This window comes from Hyperoodon ampullatus (assembly GCF_949752795.1).
Source record: "Hyperoodon ampullatus genome assembly, chromosome: 4".
Taxonomy (NCBI): Eukaryota; Metazoa; Chordata; class Mammalia; order Artiodactyla; family Ziphiidae; genus Hyperoodon; species Hyperoodon ampullatus.
In genome coordinates, this window is record NC_136917.1 from 159,743,817 (window position 1) to 159,766,064 (window position 22,248).

The following is a 22,248-nucleotide window of genomic DNA, read 5'->3' on the forward strand; positions in this document are numbered from 1 at the left end:
GCAACATACCTCTTAATTACTTTAGATCTACTTTAATGATATTCAATAAAATGTTTCACATATATCTTTCATATACTTTGTTAGATTTATTTCAAGGATTCTTATAGCTTTGTTTATTAACTCTTGTTAGTTTTGACCATTAAGAATAATGCTTGTTGTACTTTTTGTTGTTGTTTGTTGAATATATCCTTAATCAGCTTGAGAGGATACATTCTGTTCCTAGATTGCTAAGAGTTTTTTTTTTTTTTTTTTTGATTTTGCTTTGCTTTGTTTAGAATGTATGGATATTAAATTTTATTTTTTGTCTTTTTCTATGTGTATTAAGATAACCATTTATGTGGTATTTTGTCCCTCCTTTAATTCATTAACTTTTTGGATAACATTTACGCTTTTTAAAATTCCCTTCTTCATTTCTTCTCTCCCTCCTGCCTTCCTTCCTTCCTTCCTTCCATCCTCCCTCCCTCACTTCTTTCTTTCCTTTGTTTAATGCCAAACTATGCAAGCATTCCTAGAACTAAACTGATGACAGACTTTCATTTCCATTCCAGTAGAGTGGGTTTGGTATTATTTTGTTTAGTCCAATGACAGCTAATATCTTTCATGAGTGGGAGCATATGGTATTGATATTAAAGTTTTACTGACCACAAAAAACGAGTTGTAGAGTATTTCCTCCTTACTCTGTCTTCTGTGGAAAAGATGTATAAGACTGAATTTACATGTATCTTTAACTGTAGATAAAATTATCTAGGCCTGAGTTTTTACCTAAAAATTTAGTTTCTTTAGTTATTGTAGTACTACTCTGATTTTCTACTTCTTTTAAAAGTACCTATGGCATGTCTAATCCATCCATTATCTTAATGGATAATTTAAAACTCCATTATCTTTAATATCTTCTGCGTATATATATATATATTCCCTTTTTCCTAATGTGTTTAGTTTTTTCCTTCTCATTAATTTTTCCATTATGATTTCTTCAGTTTTAGCTTTGATGCATAAAATAAACCAAACATTTATCTTTTCTTATATCTCAGAACTAATAAACTTACTGAAATATGAGAAGACTGCACTTAAAAAGTATTTTAAAATATTAACTGTAATATTTTGATGTTTACCAGAGTTATATATGAATTCCATGCTAAGTTCTAATTTAAATTATTCTTTATTTTTCCCCAAGTATGACTTGACAACACAAACTGCATATATTCTCCTGTAAGAAAAATTTTACCCTGGTGTAAAGAACTTTACTTTCTATTTTCTCCTAGTTGATTTAGACTTGAAACCTTGAATGTTTAAAAGATTATGTGATTTTTTCCAACTACTCTGTTTTTCTTAGATTAATGATGAAACCAGTTGTTCTTCCCTTAGACTCTGACAGCATACAATGAATTCTGACAACTTTCTCCCATTTCAGTTCCTGAATAACATGTAATTTCCTTGATATGAAAAAAATATCATTTTAGCATTCATGTCATGCCTTGGTGTTCATTTTTCTATAAGTTAATGAGTTCTAACAAAGAGTGCCATCATAAAGTTTTCTTTTGTGAAAAGTCCTGCTGCAGCATATGGGGCTAGTGACAAGCTACAGTATTAAGGAGATTGGTTTTAAACCAAGCCTCTAAAGTGTGCATGGAAATACTAAATGCATCCCTATGTGTTTTGCAGACAATCCGAGTTTGCTGAGCCATGTCACAGTGGTTATTAGAGTTCTGGATGTCAATGACAATCCACCCGAACTTGCCAGGGAATATGATATTGTTGTCTGTGAAAATTCTAAGCCTGGCCAGGTAAGTTAATTTTTTCCTTCCTAACATTTTAATGGAAGAAAAATAAGCAGCTTTATTTCTATTACTCTTAGGTATAGTCCTCAAAGATCCCCAGTGTTATTTTTGTGCTTAGTAAAAATAATTTTATAAAGCTTTATTTTAAGTACCAAATAGATTTCTTGAGACTCATAGAAAATACATTTTCTCCAGATCCCAAATGTAATTAAACAAATGAACTCATTCATGTATTTTTTATTATACAAATAAAGTGATACTGAATGATTTGGGTATAGCCTGTATTAAATAAGGAGGGAACAGTGAACTCTTCCTGTCCTAATGAAGCTTAGAGACTAGAGTGGGGAGGAGAGACTGGCCTGGTCTACATATTTTGGAGGGAATGAGGGAGTCACATACAATGACCATTGAGTGATATTGATACTAGAATATGATTAGGTTTTAACATGAAGAGTGTGAATGATTAGTGGAGGTGAGGAGAGTGAAGGATGGAGAGAAGAGCTTGAACATAAGACATGAATCTGGATGTAACATGGCAGCCAGTTAAAGGAGCATGACAATTCCGAAGGGAGGCCAGTGTTTTGACTCCCATAAAGCAAGTGGGACATGGGAAGGGAATGTGCATCTGTCTTCTCTGCTGTGTAACAAATTACACAAACTTAGCAGCTTAAAACAACACATATTTATCATCTCATAGTTTCTGCAGATCAGAATTCTGCTCATGGCTTAGCTAGGTCTTTGCAGGAGTCTCATATGACATAATCAAACTGAGTTCTTACCTGAGGCTTGAGGATCTCTTCCGAGCTCACGTGGTTGTTGGTGGCATTCAGTTACTTTCAGCTGCAGACCTGAGAGCTTCCTTGGCTCTTCAGTGTTCCCCAGAGTTCTGAGATGCCACCCAGAGTTTGTGTGTGTGTGTTTGTGTGTGTGTGTGTGTGTATGTGTCATATGGGTTCCCCAACATGGCCACTTACTTCATCAAACAAGTAAAGAGAGTCTCTCTGGTGAGTCTGACAGTCTCATTTAATGTAATGTAATCAGTGTGATGATATATCAACAATTTTGCCACATTCTATTGGTCAGAAGTGGGACACAAGTCACAATGACTTTAGGGGAAGGGATTACAAAAAGGCATGCATTCCATGACGGACAACTTGAAGTTTGTTGGCCACAGATGAATTGAGAAAAGTCAAAAGGGTCTAGGTCCAGCTGAGTCAGATAGCCCCTTTTACTATCTTTGGCAAACCAGAATAAATATATCATCCAAAATTATTTTAAATCATTTTGAAGCTTATGATAAAATTATAGTCCTGAGAAACATTGCCTTGTGTATTTGTGTATGAGGGACAATCAATTATGGCTTGTTAAAGTTATCATTGATTATATGTTTTTAATATTTCCAGGGGAGGTATTTACATATATATAAATGGAGGGCACTTTATGTAAAAACATGACATTTTCTCATGTTCATTTCTCACAAGAAAAGTAGAAAATATGAATGAGGACAAAATGCCTGAAAATTATATTTGAAAGTATTTACAGGTTATCTGGTTTACTCTTAGCAATGTATTAAGATCATCACTTCCAGTGCTTAAATATTTTTCCATATCACCATTTCAAAAACAGTATTTTATGGTACAGATATATAATGGTTTACTTCCCAAATCATACTTCAGTTGTGTTAGAAATGGATGCACACATGCTAGAATTATTTTCTTAACATATATTATACAAGTACAATTGAGAAAAATGTTAAACATGCAAATAGAAAATTTAGATTTAAAAAAATACAGCCACAATATAGGATTTCAATTTTGGTAATAACATCAGATTAGACATAGCTGAAGAGAATATAGTGAACTGGAAAGTAGGTTAGATTAAATATTCATGTTAAAGCATGGAAAGACAAGAAGATAGAAAACATTAATAAGAATATGAAAGATATGGAACATGAAAGTCTAATACACAAGTTATCGAATTCTCAGAGGGATATTAAAAAAGTGAATTGGGTAGAAGTAATATTTGAGGAGATCATGACTGAAAATTTTTCCATACTGTTGGTAAGCAACAAGTCAAAAATTCAAGAAGCATAGAGACAAACAAAAACAAAAATCTAAGCAACTGTTTACAAAAATAACTTTAACTAGATGAATTGAAATAAAATTAAGTTTAAAATTTAAAACATCTAGAGAAAAAAGACATAATACTGTTAGGGGGAAATAAAACGGATGTAGTGCCAGGCAAAGAGTTCTTGGATGACCCCAAAAGCATAATCTATAAAAGAAAAAAAAATTGATAAATTAGACTTGATCAAAACTAAACATTTTTGCTTTCTGAAAGACCCTGTTAAGAGGATAAGAAGAAAAACCACATAGTGGGAAAAGAAACTTGCACACCATTTATGCAATGAAGGATTAGCATGTAGAATATAAAAATAATACTCAAAACCTTTAAAAGAACAATTTCAAAAGTTGATTATTTAATCAGGAAGAATGAAAGATTAAAAAAAAAGAATAAAGAAAAAAAGATGAAAGATAAATCCAAAGAGCCAGAGATACTATCTGACAACCATGAATTCTTTTGTGTACCAAAAATTGTCTTTAAAAATAAAGACAAGAAGGCTTCCCTGGTGGCGCAGTGGTTGAGAATCTGCCTGCTAATGCAGGAGATACATGTTCGAGCCCTGGTCTGGCAGGATCCCACATGCCACGGAGCAACTAGGCCCGTGAGCCACAACTACAGAACCTGCGCGTCTGGAGCCTGTGCTCCACAACAAGAGAGGCCATGATAGTGAGAGGCCCGCGCACCGTGATGAAGAGTGGCCCCCGCTTGCCACAACTAGAGAAAGCCCTTACACAGAAACGAAGACCCAACACAGCAAAAGTAAATAAATTAATTAATAAACTCCTATCCACAACGTCTTCAAAAATAAATAAATAAAAAATAAAGACAAGAAAAACTCGTATTTAGGCAAAAACAAACAACAACAAAAAAAGTGACAATTCCTTGCCAATACACACATTAAAGCTGTTTTTGGAAAAAGAAAAAGGAAAATAATCAAATTGTCATCTTGGAGTGACAAGAATCCTTAAAGACCAAAGCAGTCAGTAAATATATTGTTAACAATAAATTATTAATGAGTGAATAGAAAACAAAGGAATATTTTCTGGGGTTTAAAATATACATAGTACATATGGGAACAAGGTATCAGAAGGAAAGAGACAAAGTTAAAATATTCTAAACTCCTTAAATTTGGGGTAATTGATAAACTACTAATATATAATAGATTTTATGTGTCAAGAATGAATAGAGTAATTTTTAGTTTAAGTAATAAAATAGTAAAAGACTATGTAACTAACAAGATAATAGAAACTGGAATTGAAAATACTCCTAAATAAAGTGATGTTTGACAGTTTTATTTCTTGACCTTTACTATGTTTATTAAAATGTTCAGTCAATTAAATAGTTTGCACATTTACAAAATTGTTGCATGTGATTTTATCCTGCTTTTTTATGTTTTATGATACAAAGATAAAGGGAAAAAATCTTTTATATAGGACCTATTTTCAAGGATTCTAGAAGGGCATATTTCAAAACTAAAATGTAAACTTAATAAAATATGAAGTGTATAACCAATTTAATATTTCCAAAATAACCTTGTGAATTTCTGTGAAGTTTTTAAAATTCAAAGTTAGAATGACAAATTTTCATATTTGCTCTTGAGATAGAGTTTTGTTTTATAACACAAGATAGGCAAAATAAAAGAGAAAGGCTTAGTACATAAATTTATAATAGCTAGGATGAAGTCAAGGTAATTTTTTTTAAAACCAAGAAATAAGATAATAAATATGGAACAAGTAGAAAAATAAAAAGTAAACAAATATAATGTAAACTTAAAGAAGTATATATCAATATTTATGTTAAAATAAAATCACCAAAATATTTAAAAAATGTCTACTGAGATTATTGTGCTGAGAGTTTTAGTATGCTTTTGTCAGAAACTGATAGAATAATCACATAAAATTTTATTAAGGAAACTGAAAATTGAATACCACAATTAACAAAATTTACTGTTTAACAAATATAGAACATTGTATTGAACAACTTTGATTATGCATTCTTTCAAAACTTACACAAAACATTGACCAAATTTTACCATCTTCAGGACCACAAGGCAAGTTTTAATAATTTTCAAATAATTGGCCTCAGTTTTATTACAATAAAATAATGCAAGATACTAATTCAAAAATATTACTAGAAAAACTCCATCAGAAATGAAGAAAGACACTTCTAAAGAAGCCATGAGCCAATAAAGTAAAAAAAATTGAAAATAGTTAAATGGAATGATAATCAAAATATACTGTATCAAAAAGGAAAAAAGGGCAATCAGTTTTTTTATTCATTTTATGCTGACAACAAATGTTGAAATCAAAACCTGAGAAGGATATAATTTGAATTATAGATATTCTCTCTCATGAACATAGAAATATCATAAATAAAATATTGTCAAAACAAATCCAGAAAAAATAGTTACTTTAAAATGAAAAGGAGAAAAATTAAAATTCATTTTGAGGGCTTCCCTGGTGACGCAGTGGTTGAGAGTCCGCCTGCCGATGCAGGGGACACGGGTTCGTGCCCCGGTCCGGGAAGATCCCACATGCCGCGGAGCGGCTGGGCCCGTGAGCCACGGCCGCTGAGCCTGCACGTCCAGAGCCTGTGCTCCGCAGCGGGAGAGGCCACAACAGTGAGAGGCCCGCGTACCGCAAAAAAAAAAAAAAAAAAAAAATTCATTTTGATACGTAAAGCCAAAGGTTTTGATAAAGTTAAACATTCATTAATAATAACAATACTACTAATAATAGTGGTAATACTACTGTACAGTAGTTGAAATTGTGAATAAAATTGATACTTGTGCTAAATATAAGGTCACTATAAATGTATTTCTTCTTTTTCTTTATATTAGAAACAATTAGAAAATGAAACTTAAAACACTATACCATTTAATATCACTTTAAGAAAATAAAATATCAAGAAATAAATATTGCTTTTCTTAGGTATCAATCACCTAATCTATAAATAACAACTTTTAGTAAACTTAGGACCTTTCCCTCACTGAATCTTTGTTTCTTTGGTTCCCAGTTTATTCAGAGAATTTAAACTTAGATCATTTGAAATGTGATCTAAAGAATCAAAAAATCATCAGCTTATTTTAGATGTTTTCTTTTTAGATTATTTCTTCTAAAATTTTTGTTTTAATTAACTAATTAATTAATTAATAATTTCACTTCAAGGATAAAGTGTGATCTTGTATTAGGAGCAACTTACAATACCAGTTTTGTAGGTGTAGGTGAAATTACTGAATTTCTGAGCAGATGACACTCAGCCCTTGCTCTTGGATCAGCTGGCCCTTCCCCTGTGGATGTAAACATCTTCTCTGTAATCGAAAATGCTAGTCTCAGCTTTCTGGCTTGAACTCTCTTCATATTGACATGTGACCTTGACTTTTTCCATTGACCTCACGTGTTGTCCACTTTTTGCTCATGAGGAAGTCCATTCAGGCACTCTCACTGGTCATGTTCTCCTCTTAATGTCATATTGTTAACCTGGGTCCTTCTGTTTTACCCTCTATATTGACCACCTAAACTCTGTAGCCTTCCTAAGAAGTAATTTAATGTGATGTTGACAAGTGCTCTCTTCATCTCTGAAATGGAGAAAATTGTCAGAATTTCAGGGCCCTTCCAAGCCGGAGATTTTATGAGTATATGACTAGATAAGTCTTAAATTCCTTTAAGTGTGAGTTGTCCTGTTCTCCTCAGGTGAAAAGTTATTCCATTTTTTAGAGAGGGCTAAATCTATGTCAAACCATTTCTTTTGTGAGTCCCATTAACCATTTGTATAGTATTTATCTTTTTTTCATATAACTGTTACTATTTTCAAGACATAATTCCTATACCTAGCCCCCCAAATTTCTAATGTATTTTAAGTTATGTGATTACTTCTTATTCTTTGTAAATTATATTCACATTTAACATCATTGCTGTCTTTAGTATTGCATGATTTTAGATGTCACTGTAAGAAAACTGGATTCTTTATGTTATCTGAGCTTTTGTTTCCAACTCTTTCACCAAAGTGAATTTAGACTTTTCATTGAAGGAATAAAAACATCATTTTAAAAGTATTGCTTATTACACCTGCATTTAAACAAATCATTACCCATTCATGTAGTCAATTGTATGATTAACCCATTACAGTGGAAAATTGTCTGAATTTTTCTATTATTTAATTTTGAGGTCTTTGGTTCATTTACTCTTATGGTTGTAGCATTTCTGGAGAAACTATTTTTTGATGCAGAGTTGGAATAGGAAACTATTTAAATAATGATTTGTGAAATAGCTTTTCTGAAGCATATTTGTATTGCCAGAGTACCTCTTTCTATGACAATTGTTTATTTATTTATTTATTTATTTATTTTTGCCGTACGCGGGCCTCTCACTGTTGTGGCCTCTCCCACTGCGGAGCACAGGCTCTGGACGCGCAGGCTCAGCGGCCATGGCTCACGGGCCCAGCCGTTCCACGGCATGTGGGATCTTCCCGGACTGGGGCACGAACCCGTGTCCCCCGCATCTGCAGGCGGACTCTCAACCACTGCACCACCAGGGAAGCCCGACAATTGTTTTTAGAATCACAACACTTCTGTTATGGATGTTGTGCATTTAAATGTAACAGCATGTGGCTACAGCAAAGAGACTGGTCTTTTCTGAAAACAGAGGTTCAAACCACATGTAAGAGCAGAGTTCAGGTCGTTCAGGTATCAATATAAACTTCAACAATATATTTCTCTGAATTAATATATTTTCCTGTTCTGAAAAAAATCTTTTAAGTACCTTGCATAAAAAAAAATACGAAAAAGAAAATCATGCATGCATGAAATTTGAACTCAGTTCCCAAAGAGGAGTGAATTCAAAATAGTTGAGATGTGCCTGTACCTAGAAACTTTGAGAAATAACAAAGGGAATGTTTTCTGTTTTATTCGTATTGACTGTTCCCTCTGTGTTTTTTCTTTTTAGAAGTAAACTTAGAAAACATAACATATAAAAGAACACATTTTATTACCTAACACCAGCCTCTGCCCCCATGATATCCATGGTATTATTGATATTATTAACAATACAACTTTGTATGAAAATAGTTAACTAGATCAGTAGAGATTTTACATCTTATCAAAGGTAAACCTCAGCTAACTAACAAAAGTTGGTATTATTATCAAATGAAATGATCATTTGAGGTCATATTATAAGGCAAACTCTATTAATTAAAAGAAGATGCAATGCATTCCATAGAATTTCCTTTTTAATTTGTTTTAGTTAGGCTTAGCTCATTTACCAAATAGAAGACTATGTTATCTGTATAAATTTCTGACACTATTTTTCCTAATTAAAGTACTCTAGAAGTGATAGATTTTAAATATGTTTTAAACACATTTAAACAAGGGGATAGCTTTATTTAATAAAAGGAATATAAAATTAGTTTTAATTATTTTCTAACAAAAGTGAATCCTTATTCATGGGCATTATCGAAAAATTCTGCTAGTAATTATTTATAAATACCATCCATCAATTTGTGTTTTCTCTCCCTTTGTTAGAGTAAATCTCAGATCTTTCAAAATAATCAAATACTTTATGTACTTATTGCATAATGTGCAAGTGATAGAAAACATTTGAGTCCAGTTAGAAGGAAAGAGAATCAGAAAATAATTTTTTTTTATGGATCATACATCACCAACTAGCTGCACAAACAGAGAGCACAAGTAGCACAGTGCAGATAAATAAGTAAGTTTGAAAAAATGGTAGAAAATATTGATGAATGGAAACATGGCAATTATCTGATATCTGTCAGAAATTTAAATCTTCTAAAAATCATAAACATGTTAACTTCTTAGGTATGATTTCTATTAAAAGGCTGAGGAAGCAAATGGATATCCTATTTCCTAATGAAAGAGAAAACGTGATTAGTAAAACAACGAAACAATAAACTGAATATACGTTCTCTCATCAAGAGAACATCTAGGAGTTCTAAATTTAAAAAAAAATAGACCAACATACTAGGGTTTTTAGAATCATCTCTCAGAAATATTATGGGAAAATATTTAAGTACAGACGCATGCCCAACAGTTCTAAAAAAGTTCAAGATGAATCATTCACTCTTAAACAAAATGTGGTAACCAACTTATAATTTACTATGTAGATGAGACTGAGAACCCTTTCTGAGGAAGAAAAAATTGCCATAAGTGAGCTTCCTGGTAAATTGAAATTAGAAATTACCTGTATAAAAATGAAAGGGTTATTTATATTTTAGAGATAACAAAAATAGTAAACATAATATAATATGAATTATATCAGTGTTTAACAAATTGAATAGGCTTATGTCTGTAAAAATTTAAGAAAATTTAAAATAAGTGATAAATTAACTTTGAAATGAGAAGAAAAGAAAATTGTTCCAAAGCATTGATAACAGAAAACATAAATAACTCAGTTTATTTAAATTAATTGTTCTTTACCAATCCCCTCCAGAGTTACATTCTAGGATAAGAAGTGAACTTGCAAATGTGTCAGTATGTTATGAGGTATCATTGAGGAAATAGGATTGTAAATTGGAGAATCACAATGAATGAAGAATAAGAGTGAGAAGACATTTATTTCCACAAAGAAAAATTTATATGGCTGTCCCTTAGAATCTGCGGGGAATTGGTTCCAGGACCCCGCCACCCTCAGGATAACAGAATCCACAAGTGCTCAAATCCCTTATATCAAATGGTGTAGTGTTTGCATATAACCTACACACATCCTTCCATATACTTTAAATCATCTCTTATAATATCTTATAATAACTAATACAATGTGAATACTATGTAAATTGTTGTAAATACAATGTAAATGCCATCCTAAATAGTTGCCACAGCATGGCATCAAGTTTTACTTTTTGGAAATTTCTGGAATTTTTAAAAAATATTTTTGGCCCATGGTGGTTGAATCCACAGATTCAGAACCATGGACATGGAGGGCTGACAGTATTTGTTTTATCTAACCCTGAAAACAACCTTGAAAATTTGATATTTTATTTCATTTTGATACTAAGTAACTAACATGTAGAAAATGTAGTTGTGTTCTTCAGATTTTGCACACTCTAAATGCTATGGAGCTTTTCCTGTGCTTGAGAAAAATCATAAAGATTGCTTCTGATTATCCATCAGTTTATTCTATTTATAGTCAAAAGGCAACAACAAGAAAAAAAAAAAGACCTGTCCAGATACTAGTTGTGCTTTCAATGAAAAAAAAAAATCAGCAGCTTTGTAAATTTTCAGTTCATAGATAAATAATATGGAGGGAAATAATGAAGAGAAAAAGGATAGAAATTTCTGGGAACATGTATGGGGAGGGGCTTTCACCACGATCTCCTGCTGAGAAAGTAAATTCTGAATGGCGATGGGAAAGGGTATAAGGAATGAGCCATGGAAATATATGGAGGAAATTGATCACTTCTATACCCTGAAGCTCTTTCTTCACTTTCACTTCATGAAAACACATCTCTTCTGCTCCTACTCTCCCTGACCACTCATTCTCAGTACCTTTATATTCCTCCTCATCTCCCTCACAAGCTAACAGTCTCAGTGCCTGGAGAGGAATTTAGGTTTTAACTATGATGCATTTTGGTGGATTATCTCATGGTAAAATATGGTGAAATACGTGAAATATGGTGAAACTGAGTAAAATGTTCTTAGAAATCATATCCATTTTTGAAATGCACATACTATATTTCATATGCAGGAAATACTATTTTTCTGGCTCTACTTTCTCTCTGTTTTCAATTTCTCTAAGGAAAAGCTGGAAAGAGGACACTTGAGCATTATGATACTAATTTTTTTTCAAAAGGAAAATATAATCTTGCTTGTTTGTTTCAATGTTACTTTTAAAGATTGTAATGACTCTAACGATCAGAATGTGTATGCTGTTCTTAGGCTACCTGGGATATTTTTTTATATATTCTAACTTTCTCTGTTCTTAATGTGCATAAAGTCCAAATTTGGATATTGCTTTCTCTCAACCACTAAGGATTAAAAAAAATTCCTAAATCTCTGGGTGATCTAGTTTTACCTCTGCCAGATTTTTACAGATTTGAGGCACATCACACTACTTTTGGGACTCAGCGTCCTCGTCTCTAAAATGCAGGGGCTATCATGATCTCAAAGGTCTTCTAAAACAAAAATTATGACTCTAGTGCTTTTGCATTTGCTGACTGAGACCAACACGTACAGAAAGGCTGTTTTACATCAACACTGGGATATTGGTATTTGTATAAACTATATTTCACGCCTCCCCAAACAGGTGTTCACACAAAACCTTACAACTAATTGGGTCCAAGGTACTGTGGGTAATAAAGGAAAAAAAAAATGTTTGTGCCATGCTAGAAAATAAAGTGTGAATGATTATATGGTGTGCCATAATACATTTCTTAAAGTGTAAGGCAAGGGAGAGCAAATTAGCTGATACTTTTACTAGAATAAGAATTTTAAAACACTCAAGTTGGATATTGAAAATGTTATAATATAATTAAAATCAAGGGAAGAAGCCAAATTAAATTTACTATTTAATTTTGTCTTTTCTTTAGGTTATTCATACCATCAGTGCCACTGATAAGGATGATTTTGCCAATGGACAAAGGTTTAACTTCTTTCTTGATGAACATATCTCTATAAACCCAAACTTCACTCTGAAGGACAATGAAGGTGAACATGAATACATATAATTTTTGATCTATGTGGTATCTGCTTTGACTTGATATGGAGTAGGCCTGAGCAGCTTTGCTTTATTCTTATATACTCATGAACAGCTTGCAAATCAACATTCAAAGTCAGTTTGCTGTTAATGTGTTATGATCCGTGAATAGCTTGTGTTTAAAACTGAGCCATATGTACAAATAACTTTCAATGAGTTTATTCAGAAGCATCCTTTAAACAAGAAATGCTCATGTAATATGCTCTTGGGCAAATTTTAAGAGAAATCTTAGCCGACAAACATGTTTATGAGAACTGCTGCAACTGCTAGAAGGTGTAAAAATTTTAAATTAAGATAAATGAAAAATATGTCCTAGGGACAATTAGAAAAGGAACTGCAATGTTTGAAATCATCTTGCTTTAGCAAGGCTATCAAGATGTGCTGTACAAATTATATTTCCCCTTGTTATTATGAATATTTTTCCAAAATATGGGTAGATACATATGCATAATTACAGAGCATTGTGGAATTTTTTGAATTATTTTTGTTTAACCTTCTTAATGTGTAGAGAAAAAAGAACATAATAACTAGAGAAGATTCACCATGATTTAGATTCCCGATTTGGTAGATTCCTCAAAGTTGTGTAAAAGTCATTCTTCCGTATGGAAGGGAAACAACAAGACACTCAATATGTACACTGTTCTGACTGGCATCAACTTTCTTCTTCTCAAAACTAGTTTTTGATCACATATATCTGAATATACTGTTATTTAGGATTTAAAACGTGCCTCAGAATCACATGAAAGAAACAATAACACATACATTTTGAAGTAGTCAATTCCTTCTCTGTACCCTTCATGGAGAAGTATTTTCAAGTTAAAGCAAAAATAAAATCACTAAATGACAACCCACTAAACATTTTTTCCATTATCTCTAAGCTTCCTTAAATAATAACAGGGATACTAAATTATGTATGTGGCCATAAGAAAATTCATATAAAAATACCAAGCTTGTTTGTCTCTCTCAGTTTAACTATCCCTGCGGTCAGCTGTACTTATGCAATACATATTTATCCATGTTTGTGTATGACAAATTGTATTTAATTGACTATTGAATATTTATTTACATATGAACATCCCACCCTACAATCCCAAATATATTTAAATATTATAATTAACTATGCTAAATATCTGAAAATCAATTCATATTTTCCCATATTCAAATAATTGCATAATTTGGAGAGCATTCAACTTTCTGCTTTAGTAGACTGAAATTTACTATATTTAGAAACACATATTTAGAAATCATATTTCAGTTGAATTTTTTCCATTCCAATAAAAATTTTATTTACATTTTAAAAGCAGTTTTAATTTGATGATATTATAAAGAAAAATTGACTTATATTTGAAGATGTGCTGTAACCAAGCTATTTAATGTAAATAACTCCCGAAGTATTTTAGAAAAACAAGAGAATTTTACTGTTGTTGAAACCCACATTAGTGACTAAAAGTCCTTCATTCAAGATTATTATGCCTGGAATTTCTCAATTTAACTAATGAATATATTCAAAAGGTCTCATTTTAGTTATATGACAACAGTACCAGTGCTGGGAACTCACATTCAAAAACTTCCCCTCAAATATGTACACAGTTTTGAAAGTGTTTATAATACTGATGTAATTTTTTTAACATTTATTTTAACTATATATATGAATGCTTTAAATCAGCTATGCCATCTCAAGTATGTGATGCTTGTGGACAGTTGTATGGGAGTAAAGATGTTTTAATTTATTTTTAAATTCATTTAATTTATTTTAAACATTTTTGGGAATTGATGAAATTGTATATAACTCAAATAATTTCTTTCAGATAGAAAAATCATCAATGTTCTAAAAAAAGATACTAGCACATAGGTGAAAACACATGCTTGAGTAAACAGCCTTGTTTATGCTAGATAAGACAAGCTACCAAACATCTCTCAACCTCAGTTTTTACATCCATTATGTTTTGGTTTGAAATATCTACTTTGTAGCATTGGGGGAATTAATGATGCTGTATAAAGATATTAGAGTCAAGATGGCTTTTTTCTCTAAACAGAAGGCAGTTATGGATAATAATTTATAAAGATGAAATTTAAAATGGAATAGTCATACCAAAATGAATATATACATATATTCATGGGTACATAAACACATCTCTGGCCAACAACCAGAACAAACTATAAAGAGTAAGAGTCAGCAAGTCCAGGCCTACTGGATCCTGCAGCTTAGTCATTGCATTCCAAGTTAGTAAACATTTACATGCCCCCAGAACATAAAGAAATCTAGAAGAAAAAATTAAAACAATTGTTCTTCTGTGCCCCCTGCTTACATGAATATGAATATTCAAGGAACAATAGAAACCAGACAGAGACTTCAAGCCAGGAAGAGTGATCAGGAAGCCATTGGTTTAGTGGCATCTCCAAAACAGTTTTATGGCGAAGAGTGAGTAGAGACAAAAAGTTGTTTCTAAAATTAGACAGAGAGAAATGCATATTGTTGTGTATGATAAATCTGAAAGTCAAAAAATTAAAACATAGTCAATAAATAATAAGAAATAAATAAGAAAATGAATTCACTCTGAATCATGCAAAATACATAAGTGAACAGAAAAATACGTGAATATTAGCATATTTAACATTTTCAAAATTAAAAAAAAAGATTTTTTTAAAAAGACCGTGAAGTGATTACATGAAATGAGACAATGAAAGAAAATATTTATATAAAAATAACTTTAAAATCCTTATTAAAATAAAACTACAGTTTTTGCCTAGATAGAAAAGTATATAAACTGACATGAAAATATATAGATGTTTAGTGTTATATACATAATTATATATAAACATATATACAGAAATTAAAATTTTAAATTTTGTTTATATATATGTATGTATACATGTCATGTATACATAAGAAATATATTAAAATATAGGTATTAAATATATAGAAATGTATATAGAACTTTATCTAGAAATTACATACATTTAGTTATACATATAGACTATATAGATATAAATTATTCATACATTTCAAATTTATGTGTAAACATATATGTATATATACATGTATGATGTATATATGTATATGTGTATATATGTATACATTGTATATACACACACAGAGATACAAAGAGAGAACAATAAAAAAACTGAATTACTTCTAGACTGGACACAGAGAGATTTAACAAGTCAAGCGTAAAATCCATTAATTCAAACAAATGAAGTTCAGATATGTCAACATTTTTAAAAATTGTGAGAACAATTAACAGATATGGAATATAAAATATCTGGAAGAATTAGAAAGAAATTATAGCAACAAGCAATATATGTAGATAAAATTTCATGACAATTTTTCAAATTTGAAAATATGTGGACCCTCACGATTAACATGAACACCAGGGACTTCCCTGGTGGTGTAGTGGTTAAGAATCGCCTGCCAATGCAGGGGACATGGGTTCGAGCCCTGGTCCGGGAAGATCCCACATGCCATGGAGCAACAAAGCCTGTGCACCACAACTATTGAGCCTGCACTCTAGAACCTGTGAGCCACAACTACTGAGCCCGCATACCACAACTGCTGAAGCCCTTGCACCTAGAAACCATGCTCCACAACATGAGAAGCCCATGCACTGCAATGAAGAGTAGCCCCCACTCGCTACACCTAAAGAAAACCTGTGCGCAGCAACAAAGACCGAACACAGCCAAAAATAAATAAATTAATTAATTAATTTAAAAAAGTAGCTATTATAAAAAAAAAGAACACCCAAAGGCAAGCAGGAAATCAAATCTATACTTGAATATGCCAGTTTAAAAGTGCTAAATTTCAAAGATAAAGAGAACAAAATATTTAATCAAAAAGAAAAGGCAGAATATTCAAAAAGCAATAATAATTAGATCTAAAGTAGATTCCTGTTAAAAAAGAAAAAAAAAAGTAGATGACAAACGTTGATAACAATTATATGCTCAAACTGCTAAAGGAAAATAATTTCCTATTGTCAACATTCTCTATATTTAGTTAGCAGTGGTAACCTATCAGGAATTAAGGGAGGACAGTTATTAAAGACTTTTTTCCAATGTATAAGAAAAGAAACTTTTAAAATTTTAGCTACTGACATTTTGGCAAATTGTATTAATTGTATTAATCTTTGCCTTCAGGATCTCTGCAAGAAATAATAGACAAAAAAAAGCCTTGCAATTAACATTTCATTTCAAATGTTAAAACTTGAAGAGTTAACACTAGAATAATAGAGAGTTAATAGAATAAGAGTCTGTAATTTCCAAAGCAATGAGAGATTTTTAAAAAGTTAAATAATAAAACTTATTTCATCAGTAGAACAAAGGTCAGAAAGTAGAAGAAAAGATGCAAAATAGAAGCAATGACAATTTTATTTGAAGTAGAAAATAGTTCAAATATACCATAGTCACAGATTAAATATCATTTTTAAAGATATTTTATTTTAAAAATAGACTGTTATATGCTGCTTACAAGAGATATGCCAAATTCAAAATATGGTAGGAAATTTTACATAAAAAGTTAGAAATATTTAGCTATTGCTTAAAAAAAAAGCAGCTATTGCTGAAAAAGTAAACAATTCCCAAACTAGTTTTCTTAAAATAAAGCACATTTATTCATTTATTTAGCTCACATTTCTAAGAATTAACAATTTCTGATGGGTTCAGCTGGACAATTCTGCTAGTCTCAGGATATTTCAATCACTACAATTAATCAGCAGTGTACTGAATGTTCTCCTCAGTCCAAAAAGATAAAACAAAACAAAAATAGAACAAAAGAACAATAATAAATAGAAACAAAACATAAGATTATCATTGTTAACAAATGAGATGCAATTGTCTTTCTGAAATTTTAAAAGAATCCACAGAAACATCTTAAGAGACAATTGGATAGATTGCCAAATTTTGGAATACAAATAAATGCCCCAAATGGCTAGATTTTCTATATGTAAAAAACATGAATAAATAGCAAATCAGATAAATTTAAAATGGTAAAAAGAAATCAAACAAATTAACAAAAAACTCTTCTAAGATCATCAGAGAAAAAATATCCAATAAATAATGTTCAAGTCAGAATTATGAAAGGCAATGTTACTGAAAATATTAAAAAAACATAAAAATAATATATTTACCCCATTAGTAAATCAACACTCAAATTTCCAAATTAATCTATAAGTTAAATATATTTTATCATAAACTGAATTTAATAATCTGTTAATATAATGCAAATGGTAAAGGGTTGAGTAAAGTAAGAATGTAGGAAAAGAAGAAAAAGGATGTGTATAGTTAAAAGAAAGAGAAGAAAAGAGGGCATATCCTAATGTATCAATATATTATAAAGATGGTAAAGATTTACATCTCTATAAAAGGAAGAAATGGCTATCAACTAAAGCAATGGGTGTTTGGAGTACCTTTTCTTTGAATGGATGTATTTGCTTTGATAGATAAGACTCTTGCTTTCTTGAACAGAATGTTAGCTCAAGGAATAATCTGTTAATTGTTTCCTCTAATTATTATGAAGATGATATTAGGTAGTGTAAACCCTGACAGTGGGCTTTTCTTTTCTTTTTTTTTTTTTTGTAATGTAACTGCGTGACTAAAATTTGATTGATTCACAGGGATCCATTTCAAAGAAGCAGCCATTTCAAAGATGGCTGCCTTGAATAAACACATTGTCAGCCATTAGTAGATAGAAAGACAGCTCCCCCATTCCCTTTTGTTCTAGAGATTTTTGGGTGATTTCAGTAACTGATCATTTGTGCCTTTTTTTTTTCTTCTCTTCCCCAACTTTAAATTCCTGTTCTTATGTTTTAAATTCACCTGTAAAGAGTGAACTTGAGAAACCCTAGGCCTCTACCCTCGACCACAATAAAAGCTGAATCCCAGAGACATATACCTTAATAGTGTTTATGCTTGGAATCATAGCAAATGTCCTCATATCAACTAAGAAGATTTTCCACCATCTATAACCTGGTGGGATTCTCCTATTCACAGCCCAGATCTGCTTGATAAATAAATAAATAAATATATTTAATAATATAATATATAATAATATAAATATATAATATAATATAATATAATAATATAAATAAATAAATAAATAAATAAATAAATAAATAAATTTAAGGTAATGTTTCATGTTGTTCCAGTTCTTTGCCATCTTTGTTAGATATTTCCTACCCTATGTTTTATCCCTCATTAATTTGGAATCTGCTAATTTATCTGAACATTAGCGAACAAATGTCTTCTTAAGTGTTCCATCCTACCTATATAAAAGTTTCTTTATTTGGGGCCTATTTTTGTTTATTATTCACTGTGACATATGTTAGGAATATACTGGTAGAAAACACCAGCATGTAACTAATATTCTGCTCAAGGAAGCAAGTGTCCTATCAAATCAAATACATGCACTCAAAGAAAATGTGGTCCGCTCACTGCTTTGGTTGATAGCTGTTTAATATTCCTTTTTTTTGTTTCTTTTTTTTTTCCTTTTATAGAGATATAGATCTTGTGAAATTCTCTATAATTTCTTTTATGTTTTCTATCTTTTTTTTCTCCCTCTATTTTCTTGAACATATTAATCTTAATGATCTTACAATCACTGTCAGCTAACTCTACTTTCTTAATAAAGTGATAAATTTTCCTTTTGTTTTTCATCAGGGGGACTGGGGAGTCAGGACTGGGATATAATGGTCTTGTTTCTTAATATATCTAGCAATTTTTAGTTGGGTGTCACACATAGTGTCTAAACCTAGAACAGTCTCAAATCGTAATATATTTCTTCAAAGAGTGTTTGCTATTTTCTTGGATGAGCAATTAGAGAGGGGCATCATTACAGGTGAACCTCAGAGACACCTTGGGTTCAGTTCCAAACCGCCACAATAAAGCAATTATCATAATAAAGTGAGTCACATGATTTTTTATGCTTTCCAGTGCATATAAAAGTTTTGTTTACACTATACTGTAGTCTATTAAGTGTGAAATAGCATTATGTCTAAAAAATGTACAAACTTTAATTAAAAAATACTCTATTGCTAAAAAATGCTAACCATCTTCTGGGCTTTCAGCTAATCAGTGCTGAAGTACTCATTTGCAGGATTACAAGCTAATAGTCCATGGACCTTCTTTTAGTGACGTTTCAAAGAAACAACTACAATAAAATACATCTCTGCCTATTTAAGATGACAATCATATGACAATTAGGGAAGGGTATTTTAAAATACTGAATGCCTCAGAAAATATAAAAACCATGTGTCAATTATAGTAAAATTCTATTGACAAAATATTTGGGGCTATAGCGAACAAATGAAAATAAAATAAAAATAAATTTCTGAAAAAGTAAAGAGAGTATAAAACAAACAATATATGATTAAATATCAAACAAAAATAATGATTTGAGTAGCATATATTCTCATAGAAAAGCAATAATGATAATATGATAGGATATATAATATTTCTTAAGAAATGTCTATGAAATGCACTTTGAATATTTTCAGTAAGAATATACTCATGTATTGTATTGAATTAAAAATGAAAAAAAAAACACCTGAAATACACACACACACACACACACACACACAGACTCAGCCCTATCCCCTCCCCTGACATTTTACATGGGGATGTCCAGTGTGTTCTCCAGCCTCACACTATATTGCTATTCACCACCATTCTTATTCTCCTTTCTTAGAATGCTTTCCTCTAAAAGAAATTCTATAGTCAGCTCTTAAGTTAACATTGTTTTTTTTCCTGCCATTCAGTCTTCAAGGCATTATCTGCTGTGTATGAGACAGTGATCTAAGCTGTCCAGATGCAAGGAAATAAAACACATATCTCCTGCTTTTAGGTGACTCTCCATCTATTTGGGAAAATAAAGATGAAATGAAATGTAACTTGCAATTGAAGACAGTGAAATGTGAGTTACTGTAGAGAGATCACTGAAAGTCCTATAATTAAAAGAAGTGAACATGATTTGACTTTACAGGATAGAGTCCATACCCTCAGGTAGAGTGGATCAGAGAATACTTTTCAATGAGGTGGGGAATGAAGACAGCATAGAGGTGACACAATGCAACATTAGTCCTAAGAATCTAGCCAGGGAGATGTGGCAGAGCAGAGACATGAGCATTTTAATTCACTATTAAAAACACTAAATATTAAACACTGTGCTGTATTTTGTGCTCCCCCCAAACAAGTAAGATATTCTGCCATTAATTCTTTATTTGCTGTAGTACCAAACTGTAGCAGATAGAAAAATTTTTGCTAAGCAACCGTCTTCAATATTTATCTGGAAAATTATGATCCCTTACCTATTAAATAAGAAACATTTTGATTTGGAAAATAGCCAAGTGATGTATTTCTATTTTTTTAACAACATATACAGCAAAACGTATATTGTAAATACGTTTTTTGACAATGACTTTACTTTTATCATTAACTAATATACTGGTAATAACACAATTTTATTTAAAATTAAAAACTGGAGTTCAGAAGATAATTTTTAAGTTACAGCATTTAAAAATTATATTACCTTAAAACAACAATGAAAGAATGATATGTTTTCTGATTAAAATGTAGTTTCTTCTGCAACCATCTTCTCTTTAAATTGTGATAGGTAAACTTTTCATCTTGGCATCAAAGAAATCCATTGTATAATTTCAACTTTTTAACCAAATATCTATAATAAATGAACTAAAGCCATAATGTCATAAAGTCTGTGAGTCTAGGCTTACCCAAGGAGGGTCTGTGCATACAGTACCTTTGTTCATTCATTTTGTAATAGAAAAGTGTAACCTAATCCACCAATGTAAAATCACCATTAGTCTACAAGTCTGTTCTGCTTCATGATCTTTATGCTGCCTCTTGAGGGACTAGGTTTTATTTGATGCAAGGAGATTTGCCAGACTAATTCCTAGGCTTAATTCCGACTGTCAAGTGCATTTGTAAATCTTACAGATTTTAGTCATAGAATAGATTATTTTTAACTATGTATATGTTTGTATCTCTGTTTATTTTCAGGGTTCTAAATCACATTTCATGTGCCTTTCAGATTGAAAATTTTTATCGTAATTTAATTGATAATTTGCTATCAAGAACATCTACTGCTCATATTTGTCTCTAAGTTATCTTCTTTAGATACATGTTTTCCACTTCTGTAGACATTTCCAGTCTTTAAAAATGAATGGGTTTGGGCTTCCCTGGTGGCGTAGTGGTTGAGGGTCCGCCTGCCGATGCAGGGGACACGGGTTCGTGCCTCAGTCCGGTAAGATCCCATATGCGGTGGAGCGGCTGGGCTCGTGAGCCATGGCCACTGAGCCTGTGTGTCCAGAGGCTGTGCTCTGCAAGGGGGGAGGCCACAACAGTGAGAGGCCCGCATACCGCCAAAAAAAAAAAAAAAGGGTTCACTAACACAACATTGCAAAGCAACTATACTCCAATAAAAATTAATTTTGAAAAAGAAAAAAATGAATGAGCTCAAATAGCACATTCTTTTTAAAAAGGTGAGTGAACTGCACCAAAAATGACCATTTTAAATCATATTAAATGGAAGATTCTGTAGACTGTCACTTTCACCTTGTTGCAGAATTTTGAAGATTCTTTTTCCCTTGGTTTTATTACTTTTTATTATTTCCTTGTAACATTACTTTTAAAAG

At 31.5% G+C, this 22,248-nt stretch overlaps 1 protein-coding gene across 1 annotated transcript in view; it reads left to right on the forward strand.

Annotated features, from left to right (window-relative positions):
* CDH18 (cadherin 18) overlaps nt 1-22,248 on the forward strand; it is a gene marked incomplete at both ends in the record, with an annotated part of 338,110 nt that overhangs the window by 298,359 nt on the left and 17,503 nt on the right. Inside the window, 2 exons of the mRNA XM_079703309.1 lie at nt 1,663-1,784; nt 12,444-12,561. Coding sequence (XP_079559435.1) covers nt 1,663-1,784; nt 12,444-12,561 — 240 coding nt within the window. The remainder of the gene's footprint in view (nt 1-1,662; nt 1,785-12,443; nt 12,562-22,248) is intronic.